This window comes from Paramisgurnus dabryanus, chromosome 11 (genome assembly GCF_030506205.2).
Source record: "Paramisgurnus dabryanus chromosome 11, PD_genome_1.1, whole genome shotgun sequence".
NCBI lineage: Eukaryota > Metazoa > Chordata > Actinopteri > Cypriniformes > Cobitidae > Paramisgurnus > Paramisgurnus dabryanus.
The window spans coordinates 1,602,882-1,624,375 of NC_133347.1; the positions used below are offsets into that span (position 1 = coordinate 1,602,882).

At 34.9% G+C, this 21,494-nt stretch overlaps 4 protein-coding genes and 1 long non-coding RNA gene across 7 annotated transcripts; 3 read left to right on the plus strand and 2 right to left on the minus strand.

The window, feature by feature from the left end:
• Positions 1-587: 587 nt before the first annotated feature.
• On the minus strand, positions 588-6,370 carry shld3 (shieldin complex subunit 3). Its single transcript, XM_065248070.2, has 3 exons — positions 6,254-6,370; positions 1,496-1,576; positions 588-1,338 (listed from the first exon to the last, which is right to left on the minus strand). Exons 1-3 carry the CDS (start codon positions 6,260-6,262, stop codon positions 670-672), a joined length of 759 nt encoding a protein of 252 aa, XP_065104142.2. The 5' UTR covers positions 6,263-6,370; the 3' UTR covers positions 588-669.
• Positions 1,707-3,878, plus strand: LOC135730224 (uncharacterized). Its single transcript, XR_010525924.2, has 5 exons — positions 1,707-1,818; positions 2,093-2,163; positions 2,275-2,375; positions 2,776-2,928; positions 3,215-3,878. It is a non-coding gene; the product is annotated as an uncharacterized lncRNA (long non-coding RNA).
• On the plus strand, positions 6,362-9,530 carry srp19 (signal recognition particle 19). The gene is made up of 5 exons (XM_065248074.2): positions 6,362-6,518; positions 6,652-6,727; positions 6,814-6,885; positions 6,962-7,070; positions 8,890-9,530. Exons 1-5 carry the CDS (start codon positions 6,481-6,483, stop codon positions 9,018-9,020), a joined length of 426 nt encoding a protein of 141 aa, XP_065104146.1. The 5' UTR covers positions 6,362-6,480; the 3' UTR covers positions 9,021-9,530.
• LOC135730229 (protein FAM240B) lies at positions 9,527-18,049 on the minus strand. Of its 2 annotated transcripts, none has more exons than XM_073816185.1 (3): positions 17,924-18,049; positions 10,669-10,793; positions 9,527-9,674 (listed from the first exon to the last, which is right to left on the minus strand). In XM_073816185.1, exons 2-3 carry the CDS (start codon positions 10,788-10,790, stop codon positions 9,581-9,583), a joined length of 216 nt encoding a protein of 71 aa, XP_073672286.1. In that variant the 5' UTR covers positions 10,791-10,793; positions 17,924-18,049; the 3' UTR covers positions 9,527-9,580. The 2 variants fall into 2 exon arrangements, with proteins under 2 accessions (XP_073672286.1, XP_065104147.1); XM_065248075.2 differs by lacking the exon at positions 17,924-18,049 and adding an exon at positions 10,897-11,021.
• Positions 14,100-21,410, plus strand: lrrc2 (leucine rich repeat containing 2). 2 transcript variants are annotated; one of them, XM_065248073.2, is made up of 10 exons: positions 14,100-14,255; positions 14,970-15,117; positions 15,321-15,448; positions 17,784-17,839; positions 17,917-18,073; positions 18,176-18,312; positions 18,677-18,822; positions 18,904-19,056; positions 19,254-19,375; positions 20,154-21,410. In XM_065248073.2, the coding sequence occupies exons 2-10, from the start codon at positions 14,978-14,980 to the stop codon at positions 20,201-20,203; spliced, it is 1,089 nt and encodes a 362-aa protein (XP_065104145.1). In that variant the 5' UTR covers positions 14,100-14,255; positions 14,970-14,977; the 3' UTR covers positions 20,204-21,410. The 2 variants fall into 2 exon arrangements, with proteins under 2 accessions (XP_065104145.1, XP_065104144.1); XM_065248072.2 differs by having other exon boundaries at positions 14,155-14,255; positions 14,947-15,117.
• The last annotated feature ends 84 nt before the right edge of the window (positions 21,411-21,494 follow it).

Here is a 21,494-nt window from a genome sequence, read left to right on the forward strand (position 1 = left end):
CGAGATTCTTCACTTACTCAGACCTGACAGAGTATAAAGACACTTTACTTTGGTTTTTGCCCTTTGATTTCTTCTCTTAAACTGTTAAAGAACATTAAACGATTCACCTGAGCTGTCTAGCAGTGCAAAGCTGAACACACAAATTAACAAATAAAACACTTTATAAATAATAAAGAGGTGTAAAGACTCAGTCAACAAGGTTCCCACTCTAAGCCAAATGACTTTCACGATCTAAAAAGCAGAATTTTCATGACCTATGTCTGAGATGCCATGAGTCTGATTATGTAGTGTACACTGTGAGTTTATCATTGATTTTGCTTAAATGCATGAAATGAATAAACAATGCCAATTAACAGCTGTTTAGATTGTAATCTCACTTGAAATCACTGGACCCGGAAGTGGAATTCCTTACATCACAATTTAACATTTGGATTTCGTTTTGATAAATGCAAACTAAAATGAAAGTCATTCCATGACTAGGACCAAAAATAATATAATTCCCTGACTTCAATGTCTAGAATAGGCCTTTCAAAATTCCGTGAAATTCCTCGTGGGAACCGTGTATCACGTTAAAATGAAAAAGCCGATTCAAAAACCACAGCATCTTTTAATTTACAATTACAATTCTTGACATATTTTAAAAACAAATCATTAAAAATACAATAAATATTAAAATTTGATGATATCTCCAAGTTTATGGACTGTTAATGTAATCCGACCAGAGAGCTGGAATTCTTCCTTTAGAAAATTCCCAATAAATTCACAGTAAGAGACGTCACAGTAGATCCAGATCTGAGCAAGAGCTCTCTGGAAGTTTGCATTACATGTAGGGAGTCTGGAGTGTCGGATCGCTCGATTCAACCCAAACCAAACTTCATCCACAGTGAACGTGACACAGTTGAGCTCACACACGACCCACTTTACTCTCTGATGAAGATGAAGTCTGTGTTTGTCAATGGTTTTACTGAAGAGTCGTGAGAATGACTGATGTGAGGTGTTTTTAACCGGCGTCGTCCTCTCTCTGATCATCACACACCACGAGCGTTTAAACTCTTCTGGTTTATTGTCAAACTGATCTGTGGTATCTGCGGCTCTGCTCGTGTCTGATGTCTTGTGATGTTCCTGCAGACACTTTGTGATGTTGTGTAGATCTTCAGATGAGATGATGGGAGCAGAGTTTTTGGGTCTGATGATTCTGATGGCGTCTGAAGATGTTGACGGGAACCAGGGTTTAAATTCAGGAAGATTTCTGCTGGGAAACTCCTGAAGGACTCTGTGTGTGATGAGTACAACATCTCTCACCTCCAAATCATCACTAAAAAAATACACACTCGCATCCTTACAACACAACAAACACACAAAATCATTATATATACAGACACTTTATCAACAATAATATTTTTTTTTATAGTTTTAAGCTCATACACGCGTGTGTGTTTACGTTAGCATTAGAGAGCTAACTTCAGAACATTGTTATAAACAAACAAACACTCACCGCTCGCGTCATATCCTTCTCATCGTCCTCCTCCTCATCATCATCATCATCATCCTCTACTTGATCATCTTCATGTTTGCCATTCATCAGAGACACCCCTCGCTGCAGACTGTAGCGCGGTGACATCACGTACTGACGTCAGGTATGTTCTACGTATCGTATGTCTTTAATGCGCATGCCATGTACAAAATATTTCACTTTAATCCGTAGGTGGCGGTAATGCGCCTAAAAGTTTAATGCCAACCTTAATACAGCGAATAAGTTGTTTTTCTCGTCTGCAATTCTGGATTAGCGTTTTCTCGAAAGGGATAAATTCGATTGCGGTAAATCGATTACATAAAATAAATATTTATGCTTTATGTTTGCTTTTAGTTGTTATTAAACATTATTTCGGTTCAAAAGTGTACATTCGAACTTTTTTGCTTATAAAACTAATTTTGTTTCTCCCCAGTAGTTTTTTACATTCACACATCATGTTGAGGAATTGAGTTTCCTATATTTATCAAAGACATTTTACGTTCATGTGATGGGTAAAACTTGTTTATGTGAGATATACAAAAAGCAAACCTTTAATTCATTGCATATGTGATTTTCTAGATGTATGTTTATGGATACTGGAAGGCGTAACTTACAGAAAACAGTCACCAAGTACAGTCCAGCTAAGCCAGGTTAGTTATTTTTTGCATAACTGTTTGTTTTAATTTATTATTTTTAGGACTTAAAAGAGAGACACATAATATGTAAGTGTTAATATTTTCTAACTAATACATGCCTTAAAGGAAACCGGACCAGAGAATGAATTGATGCCATCTGTTTGAACCACAGTGCTCAGGAGGAAGGCTTCCTTAATTGAGGACTGCTTCAGGATGTAGAAGGAACAGTAAGTAACAGCAAGCATACAGCTATATTTTTACCCTTTACCCATGCAGTGAAGTACAGTAGTATGTGTACTATTAAATATGACCTTAAATGTTAAATGATTTTAAAATATTCTTCTTTGAATATTAAAAGATTGTTAATGCTTGTTTTTCGGTTGTGAAGGATCCTCTTGAACCACAGGTAATGCTGATTACCTTGATTAAGTATTCTGTATGCATGATGTATACAAATGGTAATGTTGTTTCTTATTGAATTGGTTCACTTTTATTTCTTGACAGGGCATAATAGTTAAAATGTTCACACCATTGTAAATATACTTGATTACTTGACCAAGGTATAAACTGTCAATCTATCTGTTTCTCTTTTTATTGTCTAAACTGACTGTTGGCTATTTTTGACAGATGTCACCTGAGATCCTGTGGCAGATCCTGATGGAGTAGTCAAGGTTAATGGCGATGTGGCTGTCTTGAGGCTTGCACTCAAATGCTAGATGTTTAGGGACATTGTCAGTGAGCCCAAATTTAAAGAACAGGCTCACTTTTTGTGGCTTGACAGTAAGTTCTTTAAATCCTTAATGTGGAGTACTCTAAAAATTATTTAAGAAAACTCTTTGTCTGTCTACATCTTTATTCTCTGGTAGACTGTATTGCCTTTAAAACCTTTCAACTTTCAGCTAGAAAAGTACCCTGAACTTAAAATTGTACTAAGCATATCTTTGTCTAGCATGTGTAAAGTAATCTCATTTAAATGTTTTCCTTATATGACTCTGTTAACAGGATATGTTAATGCCGTTTGTTATAATAATTGAATATGGTTTGATCTGTATTTTGTCTAAATTAGGTCATGAGAACTGGATTGTGTTCTACAGACAACAGTTTTTGATGCCCTACTGTCTGACTCAATGCTTCCACTGTGGAGAAATCTTCAAAGACTGTCCACCTGGCAATGTTGGGGAAAAAATATTTACACAAGTTACATAATAATATACGAGCATATATTTGACATGACTTTAATTCTCCTATTCATTAAAACTTGTAAGTATACAAGTACTGTATAGGTTTTGTCTTTATTTCACTTGATAGTACTTGATGCTAGTATTGCATCCCTAAGTTGATGTTTCGAATTAAAGTGCAGTTCACCTCACAGATCTTTCATATTATGATGCATATTATGAGGCTCTTAGGTCAGATGATGATGGGGGTCACACATTGTTTGATTTCTTTCTTATTTTAATAATTAAAATAGTCAGTGATGCTTTTTGCAGTATGGGATGGTATATTATCCTCCATGAAAGTAAATTTATTTCAGAAGACATAATTCCTTCTATCTCATAGTAAAAAAAACTATGTTTTAGGAACTCTACATATCTTCTAGATGTCCATTTGACCCTCCCCCCCAATGTCTTGTTTGAACATAGTGGCTATTCACCAATAATCCAGAATGACATTCATCTATACTATTTACTGTATTTTTGCATGTCAATAAATAAAATTGTTTAAAAATAGTCTTTGTGTATTCTTAGCTCACATCAAATGAATTATTTTTGCAAGTTTTGGTTTGGAGAGGGGTAGAAATACAGCTTTATTTCTTGGGATTCCAGAGACACCACCAGGTTTAAATACATGTTTGCTTCTTAACTGTGTTTTTTTAATGATGCCTTTTTCTAATATTTTCCTAAAAATATATTTTAAAAAGCCTTATAGTCAAATCTTTCTGTACTTTGAATCACTCATGAATCTTATAGTTCAATGATTTCTGTTAGGTCCACCAAATAAATTGTTATACGAAATAATTTGCTTTTTTACGATAATGCACACTTTTTTTATACCCATATTGTATGAGGACCAAAACTTGCTCTATAATATGGAACAGCATATTTCAAAGTATTAAAATATCTTGACATTTTTGTTTCATTTAACCCTTGTGTGGTGTTCGGGTCTGTGGGACCCGTTTTTAATGTTTACTAAAAGAAAAATTATGCAATTAATTATTGTTTCAACCTCAGGTTCATTGGCCTTGGCTCATTTTCTATAAAGAACATAAAAATAAACAAATTTATCATTACTGTACACTGTTCACCCCCCTACGCATTTATATTACATATGTGGTGTTCGGGTCCACTGGACCCGGGGTTAATAAGAGTGTAAAAATTGAATGTGCTATGTAACTTCACTCTATTTTTCTTCTATCTGGGACTCCTGTGAGTGCATGAGTGTGTTTGTATACATGACTGTACATATGTGATGGATGCATGTCAGAGTTTTGTCCTTCTGCACTTGCTATAATGCTGCAAGGATACAACATGTTATATATCAAGCATGAACACTCATCTGGCCCCACTGTCCCAAACACTTTACCTTCTGTCTAACAGGAACCATTCTACATTTTCCCATTATCTCCCTTACAAAAAATATTCATGCTTTTATTATAGTAAAAGTGTAGTAATCATGGCAAATTGGTGTATTGATTACCATTTGTAAAACCATGGGTTTACCACAAAACCTATGGTGTGTGCGCGCACGTATGTGTGTGTATGAGTGCGTGAGAGAGAGAAAGTAAATAGAGAAGTAGAAATAGAGAAAGTAAAATTTTATATATAAGCATTTTTATCATTTTAGGTTGTAGCCAATAGCAACACATTTTACTGCAGTGTGTGTGGACATAATATGGACAGGACGACACAGTATATGTCTATAAAATGCAAGAAATTCATATGCAACACAGCTACATGGTAAAAATCTGCTTCTTATGTGTTGTGTAGGCTGGCATGAACAGGTTATGTGTTCAGTGTGGATGATATGTTATGATACAGCATCTTTCCAGATGGGGCTTGTGCTGTGTAAACTAACACAAATGTGTACAATTTCAAACTAATTTCAAAGAATTAAACATCAAAGTGATGAAAAACGTATTTGAGATGAAAAAGTGATAAATACTTATTTAAGATAAACATGTTTTTCCCCAATATCTGGGAGAGAATAGAATTTTCTTCTCTTATTTCATATTATCACAAAAACGAATAGCACTTTAATCTATAAATAGTCCTCTACTAGTGGTAAATGACAAATATTAACCATAAATTCTGTCTATATTACTTGCAATAAGGCTAAATTATACATCTGTAAACAGTTATACATAAATTTGTATGACTGCATTGTTTTAGGATACGAATAATGCCGTGGGTCCACTAGACCCATAAACATTGTCTAAGTAACAAAAATATGAACACCACACGAGGGTTAAATATAACAGCATCCACACTGTCATAACTGTTGAGGGTGAAATACAATTTGAAAACTTACTGGCTGTATTGGAAAAATAAACAAAAATGGCATGTGCATAATAATTTAGGAACGCGGTGTATTATATCCTGTATATCGTTTCGTGTGTCGTATTTATAAAACGAAGCAACATGTGTTATCATGGAGATTTTGATGTGTAAAAAAAATAAAGATGCGGAGACTGAAAACATACTGTACGTAGTTGATTAAACTTTAAAGTACTTTACCATAAATGTCTAACTTTTTTTGAAGGCAACAAATATGCCCAAAAATATAAAACCCATAAAAGAACCATATGACAGAGGGAAGATTAAAATATATAAGGTGTCATTAATGTTCACTGTTCCGGTATACAAAATAGAGTTTGCTCTGTTCACACGCGTTTAAAAAAAGTAACTTCAAAATACAACCGATAATGCTGAGTTTGCTCTGTAATTCCCTATAATTGTTTTTATGCGTCTCAAAGGCGTGTCACACGACGTTAAAAGACATGAATATTAAAGACATACCATGCGTCACTCTGCGCATGCGCACCGAAGACATACGTGACGTCAGTACGTGACGTCACCGCGCTACAGTCTGCAGCGAGGACTACTTGATTCATCATTCACGTGTGTTGTGTGTAATAAATGAACATAATTCATGTTAACAGACGCGACTGCCACACGGCGCTCCTCACCGACAGGCGGCGCTGTGGTGTCCCGCGCTCTTCACCTCTGACGATCGGAAGTAAACGCTTACAACGGATGTGACGTAATCAAAGAAGAAACACTCATCATTCACAATCCAACGCGTGATTAAACTTTATAAACACAAACGGATGAAATGGCACATTTAACGACAAACCCGGAGGATAAAGAGAGGTTTGTACTCAATGACTGCACATCTATCGCTTCTGACATGAGTTTAATGTAATAATGATTCAGGATCAGTGTTGGAGAAATACATCTGGATCTTCTGTTTGTTAACTTGTATTCATGTCTGGTTCTCCATCAGGTTCTTGTGCATTTATCCATCTTACGTCAACAGTAAAAAGACATTAGCAGAAGGCAGGCGAATCCCTGTAGAGAAGGTGAGTATGTTTGATGATGATGATGATGATGGTGGTGGTTTGTCTGTTTATGTGTTGTTTTTAATGTGATTTGTTTGTTTGTGTAGGCAGTGGAGAATCCATCATGTGCTGAGATTCGAGATGTCCTCACAGCTGCTGGACTCAATGTTCTCGTGGAGGTTTGACTCGTGTTGTGCTCTTCATCATTAATGTGATTCCCTCTTCATCTTTAATCAGTTGATTTTCCTCTCACAGAATAAGATGTACTCGAGAGAGTGGAACAGAGATGTTCAGTTTAGAGGAAGAGTTCGTGTCCAAATAAAACTACAAGATGGAAGTTTGTGTCAAGAGAAATTTTCATCTAGTAAGTAACACACACACACACACACACACACACACACACACACACAGTTTAGTGTCTGAATTCCTCATGTTAGCAAAACAACATCTCATTAGTTGAGGCTTAATCTGAAGTGTTTGTGTCCCGTTTAAAGAGGTGGAACTTCATTAGTCTTTAAATATAACTGCTTGCTTGATTGAATACAAAAAATAGAGCAGAAAACTTTACTGACAGACGATATTTAGATATGAAATATTGTTACAGACTTTGACATGATATGATCTACAAGCTTCTGACATTATAGTAACAATGACATGAACTAGGAGCGACTCTACTCATATAGACTAATAGTGATCATGTAATGCATGTATAAATTGATATTTTCACTGGATATATAATGAACAGACTGCAGTGTTTAGTCCATCTGTGACCCTGGTCATAACAAGGGTCTTTTTTAAAATGAAGATTTATACATCATCTATTGAATACAACGTTGAATAAATAAGCTTTCCATTGATGTATGGTTTGTTACTATATTTGTGATTAAGATACAACTATTTAAAAGGTGTGAGGGTGCAAAAAATAAAAATATTGATAAATTGCCTTGAAAGTTGTCCAAATGAAGCCCTAGCAACCCCTCTTACTAACAATAAATACATTTACCAATACAAAATATATCTTCATGGAACATGATCTTAACTTAATATCCTAATGAGTTTTGGCATAAAAGAATAGATAATTATTCATCCATACAATCATTTGTTGGCTATTTCTACAAATGAAGAGTTTTGACAAATCCATTTTGAATAATTTCAGTAAAAAATGTTTTCTATACTAATAATAACATTAAAAATTCAAATCCATAATAATGATTTTCAAAGATTTATTATAAAAACTGATTTTTTTTTTTACGCAAAATCTATATATTGAATCTATTGAGTCAATCTATAAATGTGCATTCATCTTTGCCATGTTATATTCATTTAGTTGACTAGTAGTATACACTGATTTAAAAAATAAACATGAATGGCATTAATCAAAACACTTTCTTTGTCATATTAAGAACACTGTCATTGCTGCTGTCATCCTTGGGATGTCGTCGTTAAACTTTTTTGACAGGGATCAGCTGTAAAATGTTTTGGTCCTGCTTGATTTTCGTTGAATTTGCATTAAATAATGGAAAGTTTTTCATCAGATCCCTGGGGTCAGTGTGCTAGCATCGTTTCCGTGGCCCGAGTGGCTTAGATTTCCACCACAGGTTTATCTATGCCATCAAAAGTATTATTTTGTTTTTGTTGTTGATAACGAAGTACAAAGTAGATGAGGAAAACTAGGATTCTGTGTGTATTCAAAGTGCCGCCATTTATGTTTATAAAGCGTGGAATGGTGCGCTGTAATTGGTTGAGTGGATTTATTGCATTTTGCAGAGAAGGAAGACTGGTGTTTATAGCATTTTGGGAAAAAGTAAGAAAAGATGACAGAATAACACAGCGGATATCTGATTTTGCATAAAAATTAAGAATTTGCTTTTGAATAATGACCAGATACAATACTGATTTTGATGGAACTTTTTTAAGGCATTTATCATTTTGCAACCAAACTGCTACTAATGACTGTTTTTTTTTTTTTTTGGTCCAGGGTCACATTTTTGAACATTAAGGAAGTGCAGTCAGATTAAATTAAGATGAATGAAAATCTGCATTAGAAAATGTTCTTGTGGTATTAATATCACTCAGCAGTTTCCATTCACTGTGTTTAGCACAGATCTGTCTGTGAATTATATAAACATTTCACTGCTTTATATTGAACTGAACTAACTCTTCATTCTTCTGTGTATGGTCAGGGAAAGATGTGATGTTTTATGTAGCTGAGATGATTCCTAAACTAAAGAGCCGGACACAGAAGAGCGGAGGAGCTGAGGCTGGGGCACAACCGGGTGAAGGAGGAAAGAAAGGAAAGAAGAAGAAGAAGTAGATGATGAAAGATTTCAAAGCTTTAAAGTGGACAGTTTGAAGATGACTCCTCAAGACTCAGATTTTTGGTTCCTCTTTTGTTTAACGGATGAATAGTTTCAGTCAGTTTATTATAAACACTTTGCTGGACTTGAGCGTCACACGTGGAAGCTCTGAACACTTCACTTTTTATTTGTATTATTTTCTGATTCATGAAGAGCTGTACAGAGATGCTGTTGGTTTTCAGTTAAATGTCTATGATGATGGATTGTGTTTAAATAGACGCTGACAGAGCACGACGTGTGTTCACGGGTCACACCGAAGTATCTTTCAGCAGAAGTGTCAGGTGTAAGTGTCTCTCATGGGAGGATCAGTGTTTTCACACGCTTTCAACATGCTGTGAAATACCAGTTCATGTCCTTCACAGCACCTGTTGAGTAGAGATTTACACCGCCTGCAGATGAATCCTTCTCCATTACACGTTTAACTCAATCTGTGCTAATAAAGGAGAAATAAAGAGAATCAGAGTTCATATCATGTGTGTCTTTATTGACTTCAGATCATCTGTGTGTCACGCGTTCATCACGTGGTTGATACGCTCGGGCTGCGGTTGTCACCAAAATTCTTCAGATGTTTCGTCCGGTTTTCCAGTCTCTTCAGCCACTCGTCACGAAGCCTAAAATGAAGATTTAAAAACTGTAAAACTCTCTATTACAAACCACTGGAACATTAATGAGCTACTGATGCTGTTATAATTACACATGAAGGTTTATTTATAGTAAACTTAAGTCTATACATGATCTCGCAATACTAACAGCAGAAAACACACACTTCAGTTTTTTGGGTTGTTTTAGTTTTGTGTGTAATGAATTCTGTATACAAACATTACCAGATGTTCTTCACTGTCAGTTACATTTTAGATGGAGAACATTTGATCAACATCAGTGGGACATTAAAGTTACAAATATTATTTGATCTTATATTGTATAATAGTTGAGGACTATTATTGTTACTGTATTTGACTGCAGAAAAACAGCTCAAAGAATCACAAACTTTTGTTTCTGCTAAAAGTGCACTCAAATACACTTTAGTACACTTAAGAAATGTAGTATTTTCAGACCTCAATTTTGTACTTAAGCAAAAAGTGAGTAGTTCTTGAGATAAACTTCAGATCATCTACATGTACTCAACCGTGACATTTGGAGATTTATTTGATTATTAAGTTTAGTTTAGTATTACAGATCAGGTATTTGCTGTACTTTAGTCAAGTGCACTTAAGTCATACTATACTTTTTATTACTATATTTGTAGTGTACAAGGTGGTATTTAAGTTTAAACTTTAAAAGTAAAAAGTTGGATCAAATTAAAAAAAAAAAATTTAAGTAGATTTTTTTATTCAAGTTGATACAACTTCACAGTTTTAGTTTCAATATAGTTTTTGGTTTATTTTTACCTGGATCAGCTAAACAGAAATAATATAACTGTACTTTAATAGAAAACACTGAAGCATGTGTTTATTATAAAGAGCTCAATTAATAGTCACTAAGTCAAATAAAACAATCTGACAGTAAATTCATGAGCTGAGTAATTTATGAATGAATAAATAAGCGGATTATTATTTTGATGAGCTTGTTGATGTTTATAAGTATAATATTTTTTTTGTAACTCACTTTGTGAGAGCGCTGCTCTTCCTCCTCTGCTCCTCAGCTTCTGTCATGCTGGTGTGATGGTCGATCTTCTGCTCCCAGAACGTCTTGATAAATAATTTATCGTGAATCAGAGCAGAACTCATTTCCTATGAAGACAGAAGATCACATCAGATCTTCAGAGGTCCAGACGTATATGATTTAAATGCACATATCTGATTCTGAGTATAAGATCTTTAAATAGTGGCAGACCTCACACATTCAGTGCGTGTCTTTATTTCAGGGTGTCATCGACACATCTCATGATGTTTCTCCAGCTCCTCCTCACACATGATAACATTTATATAGCAGAGACATCACGGACAAATAAACCAATTCATTATCAACTAATGGATCTTATGACTGCAAACAACTGCTGTCTGGATGACGTTCAGCTAAACGACCTTCAACAAGTTCAAGTCTTCTGACCCGAATTCACACCTGATGTCTCTCTGCTCAGATGATAACAATCACTTCCATTATGTCAAGTATTTATTTTTAAGATGGAAAACATTTTGTATATGTTGTAAAGGGCCGTCATATTAAAAATAACCTCTCTAATCATCAAGTGACAGACGGATTAAAACACGTGTCTCAAAACACTGAAGTCTCACACAGACAAACACTTACAGCTCATCCATGACCCTTAGAGTTTATTTTTCTCATTTGATTGTTTTTAAGATGTTCCTGATTCTTCTTTATGTTTTGCTCTTTATACTTATTCAATTTGAATCATTTGATTCACATGATCTGATATTATATAAATAAACTTTCTCATTAGGATGACGTCCAGTAAGTTATTGTGTTTGTTTCAGACCCAGACGCCTCTCTGTGACCAGCTGTGAATTTGTTTTCATCTATTGTTCAGATACATTACAGCACATTAACACCAGCTCATTTTCTTGCCCTTTAACACAAGGCCAAATGTATCTGGAAAAACTGGGTGCGATACAAAGCGGATCACACATGTGTGACATTTCATTGGGTCAGGGCGTGATTTATCCTGAGCTCGGGGTATTAAGCGGCCCTGCAGGAGCTCTATTTTAGTCTTCAGGGTTGCGTGTAATGATGCTAGAAGATGTTAATGGAGATTAAGACATCGGTCACAGCTGTACAGACCTCAGGACTCAACGCTTTCAAATCAACTTTTCAATAAACACTTGTTTTCTGAAGCTGCACTGATGATAATAAATAAACCAAACGATGCTACAGAGGCTCGAGTGTGTAAATCTCAGTGTGATGTAAACTTCATAACCATGTTAACTTGTCAAGTCATAAGGTCTTTATGCTACTGTTGTTACTGTCAAAATAACTCGTAATAAAAATCATTATTGTTCAGATAACATCAAATGATTTTGTTATAACATGTACAGGATTTTTCAGTATGTGTTATATGTATGTATAATGTATACTGTATTATAAACCGAGATGACTTTCCCTGTTTATATCTCAGACAACAACACATCTTCATTCACTAACTACACTAATACTGTAAAGATCTCTTGTGTCTCTGCTCACATTTCTATCCTTTAACTACATTTTATAAAATAAGAGATGACAAAATTGATTTGCTTAATAAACCTGTTTAGTGTAAGTTAAACTCAATCTCTTCGTCTAATGCTGAACTCTGATGTCATAGACACAAAATGAGAAAAGATAGACAAACATAAACACCTGCCAACTTTAACAACTTATCCACAATATCAAATGTAGACACACACACACAGACAGACAGACACACACACACACACACACACACACACACACACACACACACACACACACACACACACACACACACACACACACACACACACACAGACAGACACACACACACACACACACACACACACACACACACAGACAGACACATACACCCCCCCCACCCCCCCACCCCCACACACACACACACACACACACACACGTTACCCATAATACATCTGCACATTTAGTGAAGCACGTAGGCAGTATTTCATGATGTTTCTAATGTCTGAGATATAACCAGCAGTCTGTGTTTCTAATGAAATGTTTTGTACTTTGCTGCTGAGTTCTTGGTCATTGCTGCACCCTACTGGACTCTCTGTCAAATCTTCACTTCTTATAGTGTTGTTGTGTTTTGTGCTGTAACTGTATATTCATCTGATTATATATCAATGTTTGAGAATCTTTATGGAAATTTCATTATTATGAGGCTCTTGAATTTTTTTCAATACTCTGGATTTTTTTAATACTCTTTATTAAACTCTTTCTTAACCATTGTACTTAACATCAAATAAAGGGCACTCACGTCTCTCTCTCTCGCTCTCTCTGCAAGAGTAACTGTGTTACTATGGTTACTAATGTTTATAGTAGCGGATTAATTTCTAACTGTAATCAAACTGACTGGAACTACCTGTGCGTTAAACGGTTTTAATGCACACCTTCAAGCCAATCAGAATTGAGTATTTAAACAGACCATGGTATATATATATTAGTGATGGGTCGTTCGCGAACGCCGGCTCTAAGAGCTGATTCTTTTCAATTTCTCATTAATGCAATTATCTAAATCAACCAATAACATGGCCGTTGCTTCAATGCATTTAGTGGTGTGGTCCTGGTCAAGACAATCTCCTGAACTCCAAACTGAATGTCAGAATTTTAAACAATTTTGAGCGTGGCATGGTTGTTGGTGCCAGACGGGCCGGTCTGAGTATTTAACAATCTGCTCAGTTACTGGGATTTTCACGCACAACCATTTCTAGGTTTTACAAAGAATGGTGTGAAAAGGGAAAAACATCCAGTATGCGGCAGTCCTGTGGGCAAAAAAATGCCTTGTTGATGCTAGAGGTCAGAGGAGAATGGGCCAACTGATTCAAGCTGATAAAAGAACAACTTTGATTAAAATAACCACTCGTTACAACCGAGGTATGCAGCAAAGCATTTGTGAAGCCACAACACGCACAACCTTGAGGTGGATGGGCTACAACAGCAGAAGACCCCACCGGATACCACTCATCTACACTACAAATAGGAAAAAGAGGCAATAAGATATAGATATATAGATATATATACTTACATAAAGGATTATTAGGTACACCATACTAATACTGTGTTTGATATATACACCATACTAATACTGTGTACACTCCCAAATAATTAAGATAAATCATTAAATAAATTATTTTAGATTTTCAAAGCTCAATCCATGTATATAACAGCAGACTAAAAACATTGTGAATAAATCAAGTGGAAGTTAAATAAATGAATCCAACTCAAACACACACCAGCTGATACGTGTGTGTATGAGGTGTACATGTAAGAGTTCAGAGGTCACGACCCTTAACTGAAAGGTCACTCAGAGTTAATTTAAAGGACAAATGTGAGAAAGTGTGTCCGTTTGCATGAGCGTCGAAGGTTTTGGTTTCATTTCTGGATGATGGTCGGTAAACACAAGAGACTGTTTGTGACATGAGCACTCATATCTCAGTCTGTAAAAATAGCACCGTGCTCTCATGTAGACGTAGCCTGAAAAAGCCACGCGCTGTAAACACGACTCTGAGTAACATAGACGACCTTCTCACACAAATACACAGGTATGAACCTTCTAGTCTTAGAAATGACCTTTACAGAAACCTCTTTAAAGTGTTGTGTTTGTCTTTGATATGCGTAACGTCTAGTGACTCTTTATGGGTTTGAGGTCATACGGGTGAATACAGTCGGATATTACAGGGGCTTTAGAGACGTAACTACAAACCTGCAGGCTGGATTGAGAATCACTGTATGCTATCATATCACATTTCTGTCATTGATTTTAAATGAACACAGTAAAACTACATTGGCACACATCTACAAAGATTGTAGACAGTTGTTTAAGTTTCCTTTTACATTTTCAAATGAAGAGTTTTTTGCCAAGACTTGAATGTACATGACTAACAAAAGAAAATAACCCCTGTCTGCTCTATAATCTTCAACATCTCTCATTGATCTTAAATCAACTCAATAAACTAAACATTAATGTCTTAGGTAACTAGCATAAGCTATAGAGATAATGCTTTAAACTTTCAGTTTTCACCACATTTCAAAACAATTTCAAATCTGAGCGTGTCTTTTTATGGTCAATAAAGATGATTTTATAGTTTCTAGCTTGAAACAGGAACTAAACCTAAAAACATTTATTGTTATATAAATGACAAAACATAAAAAAAACATTGAAAAGGTTTAAAAAGAGTGTTCGTGCAGTGTCATATATCTGATGCTGGTACAGTATACTAATCATCACATTAGATGTGTTTGAATGTCATTTTTAGCTTCCATCATGAGATCAGACCGGATGAGTTCTGGTATTCCTGTGTACGACCTCTCACTGATTCAAAAACTGTGGGAGGGGCGCGTGAAAAAATACAGACAGCGACAGAAGAAAGAGGAAGAGCGAATCAGCAAAAGTGCTTTGACCAAGTGAGAATGTTTCCATGGTAACAAAGAGCAGCATCCCTCTCAACATCTCCAACCATTTATACTCACATCAGCTGAAGCTTAACAACCACAATAATAAACAAACATCAGATTAGTGTCCATTAATAATAAACTCTCCACACGTTAGTGATGTCACATCTGTGTAAATATTAATAATAATAATAATAATAATAATGTGTTTTCAGGTTGAAAGTAGAATGGCAGTATCGCATCGCATGTAGAAAGTTAAAGAGTTCAGAGGTGGAGACGTTGCAGTGTTATCTAGAGAGATCAACTCTTACACAACTCAACATTCTGCCCAACATTAATAAAGGTATTAAACATCATACATACTGTTCAAACTCACTCAATATATCATATGATATAAATATAAATATAATATATAACAGAGCTCTCTAATCATTTTGTGAGGAAGGGCTACCACAATGCATAACTATCTGAAGGGCTACTTTTTTGATATAATCTAATCAAAACTTTACTTGCTGATTTTTAATCTGACTTGTTATCATTGTTTAAATGTTAACATACTTATAAGAAGCCAAGCCAAAAATGTAATAAATATTAAAATTGAGGCTATTACAGTTTTTTTACAGACGCTAGGACACATTTCTTAATATTTAGGTCACTTTTGCAAAACTCTTCACACAGTTCTCCTAACAAACTTTCAGCTTGGCAAAGCAGTTCATTTCACATTCAAAATTCTAACAAAAAACGCTTTATTCAGGTCTCAAATCATCAACTCATTCTTCCAGAACACTAGCAAAGGTTAATAGCCGACAAACACACTTTGTCACCCACAAAACAATGACCTAAAAAACAATAACAACATGTGGCATTATACAATGTTTTCTCTCTTTATAATTCACTGCAATATATAATACTGGAATGAATCAGACATGATGCACAATTCTTCAAAATTTTATGTAGTTTATTTTTAGTTTTTTTGCACTCCAAGTAATTCCAAAATACACGAATTTATATACACACCATCCACTGATACAGATACAATACTAATGCTAATCTACACGGTCTTCTCCATTTGGCCAATTGTTTTTATAGCATTTATTTTAAAGATTTCATTAAAATATGACTGTAGAAATGTAGCAAATTGCTGTCTTATTCAGTTGTGTATCATGTTAATGTTTTGAACAGAAGTTTAACAGTTTTAAAAACAGTATGTAATGACATTTGAGAGATGTAGTCATTGAATGCCAAAGCAATGATAATTGATCATCAGTTCAGTCCATATAAACTTCTGTTGTGCTCACTGTGTGAAGAGTTTTGCTAAGTATACTGATATACAGACTTTATCATACAGGTTACTTTGATGAAAATCATTGTTGTTCCTCAAAAACTATGAATAATTCTGTTAGATGATGTTGGATATAGGATGCAAAATTCTGAAAATTTTCATGGCAGGAAACTTTCCATGGGAATTAACAGGAATATATGGAACTTAACGGGAATATATGGGAATTCACGTGAATATATGGGAATTAACGGGAATATATGGGAATTATATATGGGAATTAACAGGGAATATATGGCAATTCATGGGAATATATGGGAATTAACAGGAATAAACTGGAAATTTGGAAAAAAATGCAGTTGCCTATAACAGGAAATGTAGTTTAATTGCAGCATAATTTAGTTCAAAACTAGATTTAATGTAATTTCAGTTGAATTTCTCCCCTGTACATTCATCAGTCACACACACACAGCATACGGTTTACTGAAGGGAGGCCACACCCCCTGCATGTACTTACATTCATCCATAACATACACAGAACATTTCTTCAATCCTGCACACCAAATCATGTTAAAATGTCCATCTGTGCATGTATTCACGTAAATTACATACATATGTTTAAAAACTTCCTTTTGCTGCGTGTAAGCTAGTGTGCAACAACATTATATCATTGACTGTAAAGACAAATACACTGACTGAAAAAACATTTAGGCGAGATCATTTTAAAAAAGTACCCAAAAATCACCTAAACGTTTGGACACAAAGATCCTTATGCTTGCCCATTTTTCCTGCTTCTAACACATCAACTTCAGAGGTGGACATTACTTGAGTATTTTAAGTAAATTTTCCAAGCATCTGTCCTTTATCAGAATGTTTGTCTTGGGAAAAATGTTACTTTACATTACTAAAATATGTTCATGATGAATGAATGCTTGAAATGTTCATGGTCAGTGGCGGGCCAAGGCTCATTGATGGACATGAGGAGCGAAGACTGGCCCATGTGGTCCAATCAGATGAGCTACTGGAGCTGAAATTGCTGAAAAACTGAACACAGGTTCTGATAGAAAGGTCTTGTTTTGGTGGCAAAAGGGAGACCTATACACAATATAAGGCGGGTGGTCATAAGGTTATGGCTGATCGGTGTATGTTTGTATATGATATAGTTTATATTTACATACTTTTACAAATAATTCCCATAAAATACATTTCCAATTTAGAATAATTCCAAAATTTCCCAGATTAAGTTCCCATGCAAAGTTTCTGGATGTTTACCAGAAATGTATATTTCTTCTTTTAACATGAATGATTATTCAGCTTCTGCAATAAGTTTTTAATGTTTTATCATTTTCAATTAATAAAGTCCATAACATTTTAATTATTGACTGTTTGTCTCTATCAGATAATAAAGAAGAGGACAAGAAGTTTATTTTTGAATTGACTGGAAATAAATGGATGGTAAATATTTTAAAAAGGCCCTTTTTAAAGAAAGCATGAAGTGTAATACTCTCAGTGATTTTATTGTGATTTTCCAGAAATTACCTGAAGAGCTTCAGTATATGACCTATCTGAAGGAATGGCACATCCATGGAACAAAGATTCCGGAGATTCCCACTTATATTGAGATGTTTGTGGATCTGTGTGTGCTGGATGTCCCAAAAAACGGTCTGACGAGGCTTCCGGCTGAGATCGGTGAGAGTCACATCAATCCTCAGATGACCTCTGACTGTAAAACATTTATATCACATGAATTATTACAGACATTAAAAATCCAATCTGTCTCTTTTTTAACAGGAAAACTAATCAGCTTAAGGGAATTAAATGTAAGTTATAATAAATTGATTAGCATTCCAGCTGAACTTGGAGATTGTGAAAATCTGGAGCGATTGGAAATGACAGCAAACATCAATCTGACAGAGTTACCTTTTGAGGTAAAACACACGGAGGATTCTGACTGTCAGACATTTAAACACACTTGAACTCATGTAGGCTTTCATCTAAAGATTTAACTGTAGTTAAATGTTTTGTAGAAAATGATACAAACACATAAAGCTCATGAAGTTTATTGAGATATAAAACATTAAATACAGTAGGAATTTATTATTTAACATTTCTTTTTCAGAGACTACATCATTTAAATATGTCCACTTGTTTTCTTTCTTTTTTTTTAAGAATTGTACGATTATTAAATATAAGCAAATGTCATAAAGAGCAGCAAGTGTGTTCAAACTTTGACTGTAAAGAACTGCACATCAGTTAGATGTTTTAGATATTTCTTTCTATATTTTATTACAGCTGAGTCATTTAAAAAAACTGAAGTATTTGGACATGTCAGAAAATCAATTTCCCACTATTCCCATCTGTGTCCTTCGCATGGAGAGTCTGACATTTCTGGATATCAGTAACAACAGACTCAAAGATCTCCCTGAAGACATTGACAGGTCTGTGTGTCTCATGAAAACGTCATACAAACACAACGCATGCATGAATGAGAATCATGTGAAAATCTGCTCTTGTTTTAGGATTGAGGCATTAGAGACGGTGTTCCTACACAGAAATAAGATCAAATTCATCCCTATGTCCATGGATAACATCACACACCTCAAGATGTTGGTGTTGAGCGCAGATGAGCTGATCAGCATCCCATCCAGATTCGTGGATAATCCTGACATCAAGTATGAAAACCAGAATGAGATTTACATCCTTCATTAACACCGTCTTGTTTTATTCTTCAAGCCGTGCCTTTCATACCGATGTGATGCATGTGATCAGGACCTATTTCATTCATGATTTTTTATTTTTTGTATCAGGTATAAACTTAAGGTTCATCTGTTTATATATAAAGCTCTGATTTATAGTGTGTCTGTTTTAGATTAATCAGATTATATGACAATCCATTAAAGACTGAAGATGAAGAACATGTGAGTGAGATAAACACAGATGAACATGAGAAAGAATTCATGAAGATGTATCTACAGTCATTAGAGGAAAGAGGTGAGTCACCTGACCGATGACATCACACACACATGATTTATAATCTCAGAGGAACAGAAATTAACATTGCAGTTATTGGCGGTGTAATATATTCTGTACGTGTGTTGTGCTTCGCCTCGCCCGGCTACACTGCGCGCATGAATCTGATGTCTGTGATCACCGCATCAGAGCGGATCTTTCATTACATCGATGACAGTTAGAAGAAATACATCCTAAAAGTCATCTGAAAAATTTCATCTGATCAAGTTATTTTTTCTGCTACGTTTGTTGTGAGTAAATGAAAACGTAAACATTTCAACATAGATGTCTTACCTGTTAGCTGTGTCAGGATTTTACACTTGTTTAAGCACGAGCTGTCTCACGTTCCATTTTTAACTGGAGACTTTCCTCAGTTTTTAAGCATTTGACTTCTAGATGACAAGTTTAAACTGAAAGAAACTGCTGTAAGATTAAGATTCTTCCCCAATCCCCATGCACAGCACATTCACACAGGTGATAAAGTAGCCGGGTCCTCTTCTTTCTGTTTACGGATGTGACGTAATCACGCAAAGGTAAATGACGTTTTTAAAACAATTTCCCGCGAAAGATACCCAGCCACTCAACTTGTTTTGTATTAACATTATTATAAGCATATTACTCTCAATCGGGCCAACGTAAGGAAATAGATTATTTTTAATTTAATAATTAATGCTGGAAATGTTTGGAAATAATCTGTTTCAATCAGTTTCTCTTTAGATATTAATATTTAATCAAATGTTTCTCTGATGATTGTTTTCAGAAACTCAACCAACCTACACCACAAAAGTGTCACTGAACTGTCTTCTATAAGAGTCATCTTTATCTGTGTGCAATAATATGCATTTAATGCCAGAATTTTTTCATGTTATTTTCTCATTCCGAGTGTGATAGAAACAGTTTGCACTGAATACCACTGACTGTAATAAATACTGACTGATGTGCAGGTTTGATTTAGAAAGATTATTTATTTCTAATCTGATGTGACCAAACAGGGTTGTTTCACAGCATTATTGTACTTTGTTTTATTTTGCCTTAAATTCAATGAGAAAAAAACCTTCCATTACTGACAGCAGGGTTACATTTCACTTTAAAGTAGGGCTGCATAACGATTAATCGCAACTAATCGTTTGCAGAATAAAAGTTTTTGTTTACATCATATGTGTGCAATGTGTATAATAATTATGCATATATAAACACACACACATGCATGTATATTTTAAGAAAAAAATATGTATAAATTAAGTATTCATATTTATATACAATATATACATATAAAAATGTATATACACAGATTCCTTAAATACAGTTGCATAATTTTATACACAGTACACACACATGTATGATGTAAACAAAACTTTTATTCTGCAGAAGATTGGTTGCGATTATTCGTTATGCAGCCCTACTTTCAGAGTGAGAAGATTAAATGTTGTGTGTCAAAACAGTCAGATGTCACTTATGGAATATGAAGTGGTTTATTGAAATATTGATCAAAGAATAAATCAACAAATGCTTATAACAGAGTAAGTTGTCTGTCTGCAGCGTTCAGAAAACAAACACGTTGATGATGTTTCTACAAAAGTCATCTAAACACCAACGAGCATCAGTTTACCGAATGAGATAAGAGGAATGGCACGTGTAGCAGTAACATCATTCAAAAACAAAGTGCAGTTCAATGATAAAATATCTAGAATTATAATGACTTTAGTTCAGTCGAGTGGTTAAAGCACAGACATCTACAGACTGCACAAATTCACTCATCTGATATCAGTTTCAAGTATGCATGATAGTCAGGTCCCAAAAATCTCTGTGCTATTAAAGTACACGTCTAACGTTATACTGTAACACACCTGATGTGATTCATTCAGGAGTAAAGCTCATGTGTGGTGTGTTATTGCTTCAGCATGTCTCTCAGAGCTGAGTTCAATATATTGAGTCGGGTTTTGTAATGAAACTCTTTTGACCTTCAGTCTAGCATTCACTTAAAAAGACACTTTACTTAATTAAATCACATAAAATCCATTCAATCTCCCACTGATTTAAAAGTGACAGAACTTGAAAATCTCAGTCATGGGATTAAAACAATGAATGCAGAAACTGAAAG